This window comes from Gorilla gorilla, chromosome 21 (assembly GCF_029281585.2).
Source record: "Gorilla gorilla gorilla isolate KB3781 chromosome 21, NHGRI_mGorGor1-v2.1_pri, whole genome shotgun sequence".
In the NCBI taxonomy this organism is placed as follows: Eukaryota; Metazoa; Chordata; class Mammalia; order Primates; family Hominidae; genus Gorilla; species Gorilla gorilla.
This window is the reverse complement of record NC_073245.2, coordinates 45608394-45623488: the sequence shown is the minus strand read 5'-3', so window position 1 is coordinate 45623488 and position 15095 is coordinate 45608394. Positions and strand designations below refer to the sequence as shown.

Here is a 15095-nt window from a genome sequence, read left to right as displayed (position 1 = left end):
TTTTATTATTTTATTATTTTTTATTTTTATTATTATTTTTTTGAGATGGAGTTTCGCTCTTGTTGCCCAGGCTGGAGTGCAATGGCACAATCTTGGCTCACTGCAGCCTCTGCCTCCTGGGTTCAAGCAATTCTCCTGCCTCAGCCTCCTGAGTAGCTGGGATTACAGGTGCGTACTACCATGGCCTGGCTAATTTTTGTATTTTTAGTAGAGACGGGGTTTCGCCATGTTGGCCAGGTGGTCTTGAACTCCCAGCCTCAGGTGATCCTCCCGCCTCAGCCTCCCAAAGTGCTGGGATTACAGGCGTGAGCCACTGTGCCCAGCCCTATTGATCTTTTATTGACTGGCAGATTGAGGCCCAGAGAGGTAAATGACCTTGTCCATGGTTACACAGTTAGACAGTGCTAGAGCTGGAATTCAAATCCAAGAGCATCTGACTCCAGAGGGAATTGCATTTTCTTTCTTTCTCTTTTTTTTTTTTGAGACAGGGTATCACTCTGTTACCCAGACTGGAGTGCAATGGCGTAATCATGGCTTGCTGCAGCCTCTGCCTGCTGGGTTCAAGTGATCCTCCTGCCTCAGCCTCTTGATTAGCTGGGATCACAGGCATGTGTCACCACACCTGGCTAATTTTTTTAAAATTTTTTCTTTCTTTCTTTCTTTTTTTTTTTTTGAGACGGGGTCTTGCTCTGTCCCTCAGGCTGGAGTGCAGTGGTTCGATCTTGGCTCACTGGAACCTCCGCCTCCCGGGTTCAAGCAATTCTCCTGCCTCAGCCTCCCAAGTAGCTGGGATTACAGGTGCCCACCACCACGCCCAGCTAATTTTTTTCTGTATTTTTAGTAAAGACAGGGTTTCACCATGTTGGCCAGGCTCGTCTCAAACTCCTGAGCTCAAGCGATCCACCCACTGTGGCCTACCAAAGTGCTGGGATTACAGACATGAGCCACCGCACAAGGCCGGGAACTGCATTTTCAATAGTGTGGAAGTTTGGAAGCTCATACAGCCTCTGAGTAGTTAGTGTGATTGGACCAGAGGGTGAGATTAGGGATATGGCAAGAAGTGAAGCCAGGGAGGAAGACAGGACCTGTGGGCAGGGCCCACATCCTAGAGGGCATTGAAGTTAGGCAAAGGGTGCAGGGGAGGCAGAGCAGGGCTTTGAGCAGGACGTGGCCACTTGTAGCAAGGAGATGTAGCAGTTGCACCATTGGGGGCTGTATTTGTCAGGATGCTTTTGACTGCAAGTAACAGGAATCCAATTCAATGAGGTTTAAACATCAAAGAAAATGTGTTATCTTCCCAAACATCTTGAGACAGCATGGCTCCAGGGAAGATTAATTTAGGGGCTCATGGTATCATCGAAAACTCAGGTCTCTCCATCTTTCTGCTTCACCATCCTCAATGTGTGGATCCCAAACTTTGTGGTCAAAAAGTAGGCCGGGCACAGTGGTTCACGCCTGTAATCCCAGCACTTTTGGAGGCTGAGGCCGGCGGAGCACCTGAGGTCAGGAGTTCAAGACCAGCCTGGCCAACATGGCGAAACCCCATATCTACTAAAAATACAAAAATTAGCTGGGTGTGGTGGTATGCACCTGTAATCCCAGCTACTTGGGAGGCTGAGGCAGGAGATTCGCTTGAACCCGGGAGGCAGAGGTTGCAGTGAGCCAATACTGCACCATTGCACTCCAGCCTGGGCGACAGAGTGAGACTCTGTCTCAAAAAAAAAGAAAAAAAAAAAGTGGCTGTCGTTGCGCTAGGAACAAGCTCCCTCCCAGCAACTTTGAAAGGCTAAAGGAGGAGAAAAGGAAGGCAGTGTTTTTTTCCTCACATCTCATTGGCCAGAACTGTATCATTTGCCCCTTTCTAAACCAATCACAAGCAAAAAGGATGGAATGATCATGATTTGATTTGACCAATCAAGATTCTCCCTCTAAGCTGGGGAGAAGCTGAGCCTCTAGGGCTCAGGGTTCTCTTAGCAAAGGAAAAAGAGGGGAGATGGTTTTTGGCTGTCAAGTAGGCTGTGACATGTCCCACTTCTGCTGCCCTTTGAGACATAATCCAATAGTCAGTCCTGGGGTAAGTCGTTGCTACAGTGATGATAAGTCATTTGAGTCCTAGTCCCCAAAAGTCAGACCCAGGCTTGCTTCTCCCAAAAAAACCTGACCCTGGTTTCTTTCAACATTGCTTCTATCCCAGCCCCAATAGGGTTTGTAACTCCCTCTTATTTGCCTCCGTTTGCTTTGAATCCTATCTGAGCCTCAGAGGCATCTCCTGCGACAGAAATAGCTTCTTATCTGGTTCTTCCAGGGAGGTGGGCCAAGAATTACTTCCTAACTCCTTCCTGGGCTGTCCACTCACAGGGCACATTGGCTGGGCTTTGACTGCAGACGTCAGATAGCTAGCAAGCCAGATGGCCCTGGGAGCAGGTGTGGTTGAGAGCAGAGGAAGAGAGGCTGCCCACGGGCTAGCAGGCATCAGGCACCCACAGAGGGTATATCCTTGTTGGGAGAAGAGAGACAAGGTCTTGGGAAAGTCATCTTTTTTTTTTTTTTGAGGCAGTCGCACTTCATCGTCCAGGCTGGAGTGCGCAATCTTGGCTCATTGCAACCTTTGCTTCCCATGTTCAAGTGATTCTCATGCCTCAGCCTCTCGAGTAGCTGGGATTACAGGCATGCACCACCCTGCCCAGCTAACTTTTGTATTATTAGTAGAGACAGGGTTTCACCTTGTTGGCCAGGGTGGTCTCGAACTCCTGACATCAAGTGATCCACACTGCCTTGGCCTCCCAAAGTGCTGGAATTACAGGCATGAGCCACCATGCCCAGCCTGGGAGTCTTTTTTTTTTTTTTTTGAGACAGAGTCTTGTTCTGTCACCCAGGCTGGAGTACAGTGGCACGATCTTGGCTCACTGCAACCTCCTCCTCCCGGGTTCAAGTGATTCTCCTGCCTCAGCCTCCCCAGTAGCTGGGATTACAGGTGCGAGCCACCATGCCTGGCTAGCTTTTGTATTTTCAGTAGAGACGGGGTTTCACCATGTTGGTCAGGCTGGTTTCGAACTTTTGACCTCAAATGATCTGCCCGCCTTGGCCTCCCAAAGTGCTAGGATTACAGGCATGAGCCAACATGCCCAGCCTGGGAAAGTCTTGTAACCACCTTCTTGTATACGCTGTCTAGGAGTTCAAGACCAGCAACATGGCGTGACCCCATCTCTACAAAAAATTAATAGCTGGGTGGGGTGGTGCGTACCTGTAGACCCAGCTACTTGGGGAGCTGAGGTGGGAGGATTGATTGATCTGGGAGATTGAGGCTGTAGCGAGCTGTGATCACACCATGGCACTCTAGTCTGGGTGACAGAGAGAAACTGTCTCAAAAAAAAAAAAAAAGTCACATGGCCACACCTCACTGCAAAGGAGGCTGGGAAATAGAGTCTTTCTTCCAGGTGGCTGTATGTCTATCAACCATGGGGAAAATGAGAGAAGGGATATAGGCGGGCCCTATCTCTATATAGGGATAGAGAGAAGGGATACAGTATTTTCTGCTCCACTGCCCTGTCAGAGACTTTAACTTAGAAGAATTTGTTAGTATCACTACTGGACTCTTGCTTACTAAGGGTCTAATAGTGACACGTAAATTAAACTCTTAATAAATTAGTGACAATTGTGATATGTGCTGGGAGCCCATGTCACAGTGGTGACTGCTGATGTCTCTCCCAATCAGTCAAGTATATGAAGGACGTCTCACCGTATTTCAAGAACTCTACTGGTGGGACCTCGGTCGGCTGGGACTCACCTCCTGCCTCACCCCTTCAGCGGCAGCCTTCCTCCCCTGGCCCCACACCCCGGAAGCTCAGCGAGGCCAAACACGTGTCCTTGAAGATGGCATATGTCTCGAAGAGGTGCACCCCCAATGACCCGGAGCCCAGGTAAGGCTGGGGTTGGGGGCAACTCAGATGGACAGATGCCCTGGCGTCAGGTGGTGGGACCACGGAAAGACACCTCTGTGTTGTACGAATGACCAGCACAATGCCAGGACGTAGTAGGTGCTTAAAAAATAGATTGACTGGAAGCCTGAGTGAAGCCATGGAGATGATGGTGTGCTTTGCTTCTCACTTCTTCCTCTGGGCAGCTCACATCTGGGGATGAACTTGGTCTGGGGAAGAACCCTGCGTTCCAGTCCTGGTCCTCTTTGAACTAGGCCCTTTTCCTCACTGACCTTTAGATTCTCCATTGTGAGATAAGGTTGTTGGACTCACTGATCCTCTCGTCTCTTCCCACTCTGCTGGAGCTCTGAGATGTCTGGTAACCTTTTTATCAGGGCCATGGAAGGTTACATCCTTCACATCTGAGCAGCCTTTAACAGTTCATTGATAATACTGATACCACCTAACATTTACTGAGTGTTTACTGTGTACCCAGCACTGTGTTGTGTGCTTTCCCTGTGCAATATTATTTAGCTCTCACAGAGGCCCAATGGGCAAAGTCCTATTATTTCACCTCCATTTTATTTTATTTTATTATTATTTTTGAGCCAGAGTTTTGCTCTGTCGCCCAGGCTGGAGTGCAGTGGTGCAAAGATCTTGGCTCACTGCAATTTCTGCCTCCCGGGTTCAAGTGATTCTCCTGCCTTAGCCTCCTAAGTAGCTGGGACTACAGGCGCCCACCACCACACCTGGCTAACTTTTTTTTTTTTTTTTTTTTGACAGAGTCTCACTCTGTTGCCCAGGTTGGAGTGCAATGGCATGATCTTGGCTCACTGAAACCTCCGCCTTCCAGGTTCAAGCAATTCTCTTCCCTCAGCCTCCCAAGTAGCTGGGATTACGGGCGCCTGCCACCACGCCTGGCTAATTATTTGTATTTTTAGTAGAGACGGGGTTCTCCATGTTGGTCAGGCTGGTCACGAACTCCTGACCTCAGGTGATTCCCCTGCCTCAGCCTCCCAAAGTGCTGGGATTATAGGTGTGAGCTACCGTGCCCTGCCTAACTTTTGTATTTTTTGTAGAGATGGGGTTTCACCATGTTGGCCACGCTGGTTTCGCACTGCTGACCTCAGGTGATCTGCCTGCCTCGGCCTCCCAAAGTGCTGGGATTACAGGCATGAGCCATCGTTCCCGGCTCACCTCCATTTTATAGATGAGGACAGAGAGGGGAAGTAACCTGCTTGAGATCACACAACCAGAAAGGGTGGCACTTGCCTCAATCCTGGTAGTCCTTTCTGCTTTGGAAGGTGCAAGATGCCTGAGTGATGGTGGTGGCTAAACGGAGCATATTTGGTCAAGTGGGATATGCAGTGTTGGAGATGATGCTTAAGTGGTATATGCATTACAAGCTTGGGCTGTGGGTCCTAGTGACAGCCTAGGTTCAATGCCAAGCAAATGCCCAACATTGGCTGGGAGGGCTGGTTAACGTCCAGCATCCAAATCTCTTGGTCTCACTCAATGCCACACCTCTTGCCTGCCCCCATGAGGCAAGAACTGGTGATTCACAGGTCACTTGCAGATGCTCTACAGAAGAGCCTTTGTTTTTGTTTTTGAGACGGAGTATCGCTTTGTTGCCCAGGCTGGAGTGCAGTGGTGTAATCTTGGCTCACTGCGGTCCCCTTCTCCTGGGTTCAAGTGATTCTCTTGCCTCAGACTTCTGAGTAGCTGGGATTACAGGCACCTGCCAACATGCCCAGCTAATTTTGTATTTTTATTAGAGATGGGGTTTCACCATGTTGGTCAGGCTGATTTGGAACTCCTGACCTCAGGTGATCCACCCGCCTCGGCCTCCTGAAGTGCTAGGATTACAGGCATGAGCCATTGCCTGTATTTTTAATAGACTAATTTTTGTATTTTTTTTTTTTTTTTGAGACAGAGTCTTCTCTGTTGCCAGGCTGGATGGAGTGCAGTGGTACGATCTCGGCTCACTGCAACCTCCGCCTCCTAGGTTCAGGCAATTCTCCTGCCTCAGCCTCCTGAGTAGCTGGGACTACAGGTGCACGCCACCATGTCTAATTTTTTTTTTTTTTTTTTTTGTATTTTAGCAGAGATGGGGGTTCACCATGTTGCCCAGGCTGGTCTTGAACTCTTGAGCTCAGGCATTCTGCCTGCCTCAGCCTCCCAAAGTGCTAGGATTACAGGCATGAGCCACTGCGCCCGGCTGTATTTTTACTAGAGACAGGGTTTCACCACATTGGCCAGGCTGATCTCAAACTCCTGACCTCAAGATCCACCCACCTTGGGCTCCCAAAGTGCTAGGATTACAGGGGTGAGCCACCATGCCCGGCCTGGAAGGGCCTTCTGTGAGTGTGAAGGTGAAGTGGTATTAGTCCTTCTAGAGACTCATAGAACCTTAGATTCCCAGCCTGATCCCAGACATTACCTGAAACGTGTGTATATGTTTCTAAGTGTGCGCACGTGTAGATGACATGTAAATGCAAGTGCTTGTATGTATATATGAGAGCATTTGCATGTATATGAGTATAGATTTGTACATGTGTGTTTATGTTATTTGTATGTGTATGCACATATGTGTATGCATGTGTGTTTTAACATGTACATGCCTGAGTACCTACATAGGTAACCTGAATATAACTGGGGTTCCATATGGCCCACTGTCAGTGCAGTATCCCAGTCATAGCGATACAGCCTGGCAACCAAAATATAATGAAAACTGCTTCAAACTTTTACTCAGTGTTAGGATTGCACTGGGCTGCAAGTACAGAAACTCCAACAAGCAATGACTTAAATAAAAGGGGTTAATTTTCCCACATGTTTAAAAAGAAGTCCAGGGGTCAGCTATTCAGGCTGCTGTAGATGCTCAAGGATGCCATCAAGGAACTAGGCTTCTAGCTTCCTGCTCTACCATTTTAATTATGGGCGGTTTTCTTCTTCGTGGAGGCAGGATGGTGGCTGCATCCCAAGAATTGTGTTCATATTCCAGGCAGAAATAAGACAAAAGCCAAAGAGTCTTTTCTCCTAGTATTTTGGCTATCTGTTGCTGTATCACAAACCATCCCTAAAATTTAGTGGTTTAGAAAACAATAATTCATTATTTCTTTTTGAGATGGGGGATCTCGCTCTGTCACCCAGGCTGGAGTGCAGTGGTGCGATCTCAGCTCACTGCAACCTCTGCCTCCCAGGTTCAAGTGATTCTGGTGCCTCAGCCTCCCAAGTAGCTGGGACCACAGGTGCCTGCCATGACGTCTGGCTAATTTTTTGTGTTTTTAGAGGAGATGGGGTTTTGCCTTGTTGGCTAGGTTGGTTTTGAACTCCTGGCCTCAAGTGATCTGCCCGGCTCAGCTTCCCAAAGTGCTGGGATTACAGGTGTGAACCACCATGCCTGGCCTCAAGCCTCTTTAGTTTTGTTGTTGTTTTGTTTTTCTGTTTTTTTTTTTTTGAGACAGAGTTTTGCTTTTGTTGCCCAGGCTGGAGTGCAATGGCACGATCTCGGCTCACGGCTCACTACAACCTCCACTTCCTGGGTTCAAGCGATTCTCCTGCCTCAGCCTCCCTAGTAGCTGGGATTACAGGCATGTGCCACCACACCCAGCTAATTTTGTATTTTTAGTAGAGATGGGGTTTCTCCATGTTGATCAGGCTGGTCTTGAACTCCCTACCTCAGGTGGTCCGCCTGCTTTAGCTTCCCAAAGTGCTGGGATTACAGGCGTGAGCCACCACACCCTGTCTGTTTTTCTGTTTTTTTAAGATGAGGTCTTGTGCTGTCATCTAGGCTGGAGTGCACTGGCACCCTTATAGCTTACTGCAGCCTCAAACTCCTGGGCTCAAGTGGTTCTCCTGCCTCAGCCTCTAAGTAGCTGGGACTATAGGCACGTGTCACCATGCCTGGCTAATTAAAAAAATTTTTTTTTTTCTTTTTTAGAGATGAGTGTCTCACTTTGTTGTCCAGGCTGGTCTGGAACTCCTGGGCTCAAGCCATCGTCCTGGCTCAGTCTCCCGAAGTTCTGGGATTACAGGCGTGAGCCACCATGCCCAGCTTAGTTTTTTTTTTTTTTTTCCCTGCTCTTATTAGTGAATTAGTTTGGTTCTGTGCAACAAGGAGAACCTGGGAGCTGGCCCAGAAGAGGATGTTCCTTAGAAACCAGGAGAAAGGGGCAAGATTAGGAATAGCCACACAGCAATAATTTAGGCCCTATCACACCATCATGCATGTTTGAGTGTGTGTGTATATTTGTGTGTATCTGCATATGTGTAGGCTGGGCACGGTGGCTCATGCCTGTAATCCCAGCACTTTGGAGGGCGAAGGCGGGGTGATCATTTGAGGTCAGGAGTTCGAGACCAGCCTGGCCAACATGGTGAAACCCCATCTCTACTAAAAATAAAAAAATAAGGCCAGGCATGGTGGCTCATGCCTGTAATCCCAGCACTTTGGGAGGCTGAGGCAGGCAGATCACGGGGTCAGGAGATCGAGACCATCCTGGCCAACATGGTGAAACCCCATCTCTATTAAAAATACAAAAATTATCTGGGTGTGGTGGCGTGTGCCTGTAATCCCAGCTACTTGGGAGGCTGAGGCAGGAGAATCACTTGAACCTGGGAGGCGGAGGTTGGGCCATTGCAGTGCAGCCTGGGTGACAGAGCGAGGCTCTGTTTCAAAAACAACAACAAAAACCCCACAAAATATATGAACACGTGTGTGTGTGTCACACTCGCTTGTTCCTATGCCCCATGAGGCCCCAGCAACTGTGGCTGGAGCCCAGCAGTGAGGGTCGCTCCTGATTCTCTCACGGAAATCCCCCTGGTTTCTCCTGGTTTGGTGGTGGGTGGGGTTTCTTGGGCCAGGGTTGGGCAGCTGCAGCCTAATGGTCAGGTCCTTGTCTCCACCCATTTGTGCCTGCAGGTATCTGGAGATCTGCTCGGCAGATGGTCAAGACACCCTCTTCCTGAGGGCCAAGGATGAGGCTAGTGCGAGGTCGTGGGCGACTGCCATCCAAGCCCAGGTCAACGCTCTGACACCGCGGGTCAAGGATGAGCTGCAGGCACTGTTGGCAGCCACCAGCACAGCTGGGAGCCAGGACATCAAGCAGATTGGCTGGCTAACTGAGCAGGTACCTGCTGGGCCTGGGACCTATCCCTCCCTCTCTGCCGCTCCTTTGGAGCTGGCCCTGTTCCCAGTGCCCCTGGCCACCTCACCCTGCCCTGGCCCTCTGCCCTCTCTTCCCCCACCCATCCTCACTGCTGTTTTGTTCTCTGCAGCTGCCCAGTGGGGGCACAGCCCCCACCCTGGCCCTGCTAACTGAAAAGGAACTGCTCCTCTACTTGTCTCTCCCCGAGACCCGCGAGGCCCTGAGCCGGCCAGCCCGTACTGCCCCACTCATCGCCACCAGGTACCCACGGGCAGGGGCAGTATGTCTCCCCCAGAACTTGCCAGGAGATGCTCCAGCAGGGCCCCAGAAGCTGGGAACTCCAGCCCTGTCCACCCTCAGCTATTCCCCAGGTGACCTGAAGCAAGTCTCTGCCCTGTCTGGGCCTCAGTTTCCTCATCTGTAAAATGGGTGCTTGGAACAAAAGGATATAAGGTCCCCATTAGCCACTCATTCGCTGACACTTATGCCTTGTGCTGCATGGTTCAGAGGGCACAGAGCTGACCCCAACAGTTTCTGCCTCCAGAGAGAACCTTGTCTGGTTGGGGACACAGACCCAGGAACAGCCATTACAGTGCAGGGTTTGTAGGAGCCACTTAACTCTGTTGGGGTAGTAGAGGAAGGCTTCAGGGAGGAGGTGACATTTGAGCTGGACTTTGATGGATGAGTAGAAGTTTTCTGTTTAAGAAAGGGTGAAAGAGCATCCCATGCAGAGAGAACATCATGGTCAAAGGTACAGAGGCATGAAGGGCTATAGCATGTTTATGGAGCTATGAGTTTGTGATAACCAGAATTCATGCAGGAAATGGAGAGAAGGGAGTTGGCAGGGCCTGATCTTGAAGAGCTTCTATTGCCTGATTAAGGAATGTTAGCTTTAGCTTAAGAGTTTGGTAGTGTTGAAGGGTTTAAGCTGGGGAGCGAGGTGCTCTGGTTGCTTTAAGAGAATCCCTGTGGCTGCCACGTGGAGAATGCAGCGGAGAGTGCAGGATGGAAGTGGGGAGGTGCTGCAGTCGTGCAGGAGAGATGATGGTGGCTGGGGGAGGTGGAGGTGGGTGGCAGGAGCAGATGGGGAAGAAAGGCAGCATTGGCATTGGAAACCACATGGGTGTAAAATTAACAGGGCTCCGTGCTTGCCAGATGGGGGGTGGTGAAGGAGGGGTCCGGAATGAACAGGAGGTTTGGAGCTTGTGTCTGGGTGAGCGTGGGACTGGGGGTGGGGGTGGAAAGGGAGGAGGCTGGAGCAAGATGCTGAGTTAAGTCCAGAGTGTGTGTGGGATGGAGAGGGAGCTTGGATAGGAAGCTTGGGGACTCGAGGGTCTGCACCTCAGGGCTGGAAAGTCGAAGGCTGGTGTCAGCAGCAGTCTGTTGGGGGGGGGGGGGAACTGAGCTATAGGAGAAAGAGTGGGTGGAGGGAGGAACAAAGAGGGATATGGGGCAGAACTCTTAGGTCTGCTCCAGAGAGGGGCAGTTGGCTTACCAAGGCCACACACCAAGTGAGAGTCAAGCTGCAGGGGTCTGAAGTCCTTGTCCCCCATGTCTCCTTACCTCAGGCTGGCTCTGGCCCGTGTGTCAGGAGCCTGCTGGCTACTAGGGATAACTAGGTCCTGGACTGTCTGCCTAATCAAGTGATTCAAGTCAGGCAACAAAAGTTTATTGAGCACCTACTGTGGTCAGGCATGGTTTTAGTTACTGGGAATACAGTGGTGAACACAAGATCAAAATTTCTAACCTAGCTGACATTCTAGTGAAAAAGACAGTCAAAAACCAATGAAAACAAATAATAAAAAGTATAATTTCTGGTACCATGATTAAAAAGTAAGGCTAGTGAGTGACAAGGGTGCTATTTTGGACTGGGAAGTCAGGGAAGGCTTCTCAGAGGAGGTGACATTTAAACTAACATCTGAAGGAAGTGAGGGAGTGAGCCGTGCAGATAATCAGGGAAGCATGTATAGGCAGAGGGAAGAGCATATGCAAAGGTGCTGAGGCAGGCATGTGCTAGGTGTGTGTGACGACACCAGTATAGCCGGAGCCAAGGGAGTGACGGGGAGGGTGGCAGGAGATGTCTCTTGCTGAGTCAATCAGTGCCCCCTGGCAAGTCCTGTCCTGTTAGGTGGTAAAGGATTTACAGGGTTTCTTCCCAGGTCACTGGCCCCTTTGCCCAGAACTATTTGCCCCCGGCCCGAGGCCTCATGCTCAGCCCTCTGCCCCCAACCCCCAGACTGGTGCACTCAGGCCCCTCCAAGGGCTCAGTGCCCTATGATGCAGAGCTCTCTTTTGCCCTGCGCACGGGCACGCGTCACGGTGTGGACACTCACCTGTTCAGCGTGGAGTCACCGCAGGAGCTGGCTGCCTGGACCCGCCAGCTTGTGGATGGCTGTCACCGGGCCGCCGAGGGTGTGCAGGAGGTGTCTACAGGTGTGCTGGGAGGATCTGGGAGTGTCCCTCTGCTAATAAGCCTCTTATCCCCAGGGGCATTCAAGCTTCCTTCTTTAGGGCACTTCAGGAGGGCATAGAAAATGGGGTTTGGAGGTCAAGGTGGGTGGATCACCTGAGGTCAGAAGTTTGAGACCAGCCTGGCCAACATGGCAAAACCCTGTCTCTACTAGTAATACAAAAATTGGCCAGGTGCGATGGCTCACGCCTGTAATCCCAGCACTTTGGGAGGCTGAGGCGGGTGGATCACTTGAGGTCAGCAGTTTGAGACCAGCCTGGCCAAAATGGTGAAACCCTGTCTCTACTAAAAATACAAAAATTAGCCGGGCATGGTGGTGGGCGCCTGTAGTCCTAGCTACTCGGGAGGCTGAGGCAGAATTGTTTGAATCTGGGAGGCGGAGGTTGTAGTGGGCCCAGATTGCGCCACTGCACTCCAGCCTGGGCGACAGAGCAAGACTGTCTCAAAAAAAAAAAAAATAATAATAATACAAAAATTAGCAGGGCATGGTACTAGGTGCCTGTAGTCCCAGCTACGCAGGAAGCTGAGGCACAAGAATCACTTGAACCCGGGAGGTGGAGGTTGTGGTGAGCCGAGATTGCGCCCACTGCACTCCAGCCTGGGTAACAGAGTGAGACTGTTTCTCCAAAAAAAAAAAAAAAAAGGAAGTTGGGTTTGGGCCCTCTGTTTTGGATGTGCAGGTGCCCTAGCAGGCAGAGACTCTTCTCCCTGGGGTTTTCTTGCCCCAGTTTTGTCAATCTGCTGGTGAGGATGTGAGAGATGGTACTTGGGGTAGGGTTGCCAGAGGAAATAAATACAGGACACCCAGCCTCATTTGAATTTCAGGTTAACAATGAATACTTTTTTCACAGAAGTATGCCCAAATTAGTCATTGTTTATCTGAAATTTAAATTTAGCTGGGTAACTCTGCAGGTCTCCAAGGGCGGTGCTTAGTAGATCTGATGATGCCTTTATCAGGAGTGAGCCTCCTGTCCATGGCACATTTTAAGCTCCCCCTTTCTACTTGTGCTGCTGGAAGTGGGACTGGAAGTGGGTGTAGGTCCTCCGAGGGTGGGGGTGATGACTCTCTGCAGGGTGGGTGTACTGGTGCCACGACAAACAGTGAGCCTCCCATCCCTGGAGGCATTTAGGCCCCACTTTGTAAGCTGCGGTGGGGGTTGGAGGTTGGGGTGTAGTCTCTGAGGTGCCAGCTGTGCCTGTACCTATGTGCCCTCCCTGCAGCCTGCACGTGGAATGGGCGTCCCTGCAGCCTGTCTGTGCACATCGACAAGGGCTTCACACTGTGGGCGGCTGAGCCAGGTGCAGCCCGAGCTGTGCTCCTGCGACAGCCCTTCGAGAAGCTGCAGATGTCTTCAGATGATGGCGCCAGTCTCCTTTTCCTGGACTTTGGAGGTGCTGAAGGCGAGATCGTGAGTGAGGGGCTGCCTCTGCACCCTGGGGAGGAGGGGGTGTGCACTCTTGGAGGCCAGGCTGGCCAGGGCCCTGACTCTTCTCTCCATCCACCCTCCAGCAGCTGGACCTGCACTCGTGTCCCAAAACCATAGTCTTCATCATCCACTCCTTCCTGTCGGCCAAAGTCACCCGCCTCGGGCTGTTGGCCTAGAAGTCGCCGGATGCACTAGCCCTGAAGAGGGGTGTCCATGACATGGCCTGAGCTGGGCCTCCACCGACTGCCTGCTCACCCCTGGGCTGAGGGAAGGGAGAGGAGAGGAACAAGGGCCTCCGAGACCCCACCCCTGAGGGAGACTGGATTGGTCTTGGGGCCCAGGACCCAGATGCAGGACAGAGTGGACTCTGCCTGTGATGGGGTGACCTTCCTGCTGCCCCCCTCCACCAGTGCCTTTGCAGAGAGATATTTTGTGTACACAGAAGCCATTCCGAGTCTGGGACCTGCCCCCGTGCGGATCCTGACCCCAGCCAACAGCTGAGCTGCCAGGCCTCCTCGAGGCCCCTAAGCCACCCCCAGAGGTCCCATCTGAAGCTGGAGTACCCTGGGGTCAGCAGCAAGAGAAAGAAGAGGAGACTTTCTGTTTGTTTTTCCCCTCAGCCCTGCCACCGTGGGGAGTCTGGTTTTTCTCTTCATCCTCTCTCTATCCTCCTTACTCTTGGATAAATAAACAGCCTGTGAGCACATAGGCAGCCCGGCCCAGTGTATGTGGTCTGTGCCTTGGCCTTTGGGTCCTGGGGTGGCCCCTGCAGTCCCAAGATGGACCAGACCAAGGACTAGGGCACCTTTCCCTGGAGAAGAACAGACCTTTACCACATGGGCCAAAGACATTGTATTGGTTATCTATTGTTGTGTGACAAATTACCCCAAAATTTGCAGCTTAAAATGACAAATATTAATTATCTCTTAGGTTCTGTGGGTCAGAAATTTGAGAGGGGCTAAGCTGGGCTGTTCTTGTCTCAGGGTCGCTCATGAGGTTGCAGTCAAGTTGTCAGCTAGGGCTGCCGTCATCTGAAGGCTTGACTGGGGCTGGAGGATCCATTCCAATACTGCTCATGCACATGGCTGTGGGTAGGAGGTCTCAGTTCCTCACCATGTAGGGCTAACCCTAGAGCTGCTGCTTGAGTTTTCTCATGATATGGCAGTTGGCTTTCCCCACAGTGAGACAGAAGAGAGAGCAAGGAGGAAGCCACAAACAGTGCCTCTTATGACCCAGTCTTGGAAGCCTTACACTGTTGCTTCTGCTTTGTTCTATTCATTAGAAATGAGTCACTAAGTTCAGTCCACACTCAAAGGGAGGGGAATTAGGCTCCACCTCTTGAAGAAAGGAATGTCAAAGAATTTGTGGACCCATGTCAAAGCCATCTCAGAGAGCTTCAGGACCCTTTCCTGCAGAAGGGAGGTGGAGTGGAATGTGTTTGGTACTTCGGAAACTGCGATGTGCTGGCTGGATGTGAGTGGGCGGTGGTTATGACTCCCTACCTAAAATCACAATGACAACGGCAATGATGGAGAACTTCTTTTTTTTTGAGACGGAGTCTTGCTCTGTCACCCAGGCGGGATCTCAGCTCACTGCAACATCCACCTCCCGGTTCAAGCGATTCTCCTGCCTCAGCCTCCCGAGTAGCTGGGATTACAGGCGCCCACCACCACGCCCCACTAATGTTTTGTATTTTTAGTAGAGATAGGGTTTCACCATGTTGGCCAGGCTGGTTTTAAACTCCTGACCTCAAGTGATCCTCCTGCATCAGCTTCCCAAAGTGCTAGGACACCGCGCCAAGCCCAGAACTTTTTTTTTTTTTTAAACTTTCGAAAGGTTCAGTTTCTTTAATGTAGCGACAAGATAAAACAAAGATGATGTGCCTGGTGTGATGGCTCATGCCTGTAATCCCAGCACTCTGGGAGGCTGAGGTGGGCGGATCACCTGAGGTCAGGAGTTCAAGACCAGCCTGGCCAACATGGTGAAACCCTGTTGCTACTAAAAATACAAAAATTAGCCGGGCATGGTGGCACCTGCCTGTAATCCCAGCTACTCAGGAGGCTGAGGCAGGAGAATTGCTTGAACCTGGGAGGTGAAGGTTGCGGTGAGCTGAGATCGCGGCCACTGCACTCCAGCC

At 51.0% G+C, this 15095-nt stretch overlaps 1 protein-coding gene across 4 annotated transcripts in view; it reads left to right on the top strand.

Annotated features, from left to right (window-relative positions):
• The window catches only part of SNTA1 (syntrophin alpha 1), a 34948-nt gene extending 21268 nt beyond the window's left edge, over positions 1–13680 (top strand). Inside the window, exons 3-9 of one of the 4 annotated variants that reach the window (XM_063702399.1) lie at positions 3716–3920; positions 8836–9043; positions 9192–9322; positions 11298–11517; positions 12027–12035; positions 12753–12940; positions 13042–13680. In XM_063702399.1, the coding sequence (XP_063558469.1) occupies positions 3716–3920; positions 8836–9043; positions 9192–9322; positions 11298–11517; positions 12027–12035; positions 12753–12940; positions 13042–13075 (995 nt within the window). In that variant the 3' untranslated portion in view covers positions 13076–13680. Of the gene's footprint in view, positions 1–3715; positions 3921–8835; positions 9044–9191; positions 9433–11297; positions 11518–12026; positions 12036–12752; positions 12941–13041 lie in introns of all 4 variants that reach the window. The other 3 variants (XM_019017376.4, XM_004062015.4, XM_063702398.1) reach the window with 3 other exon arrangements.
• The last annotated feature ends 1415 nt before the right edge of the window (positions 13681–15095 follow it).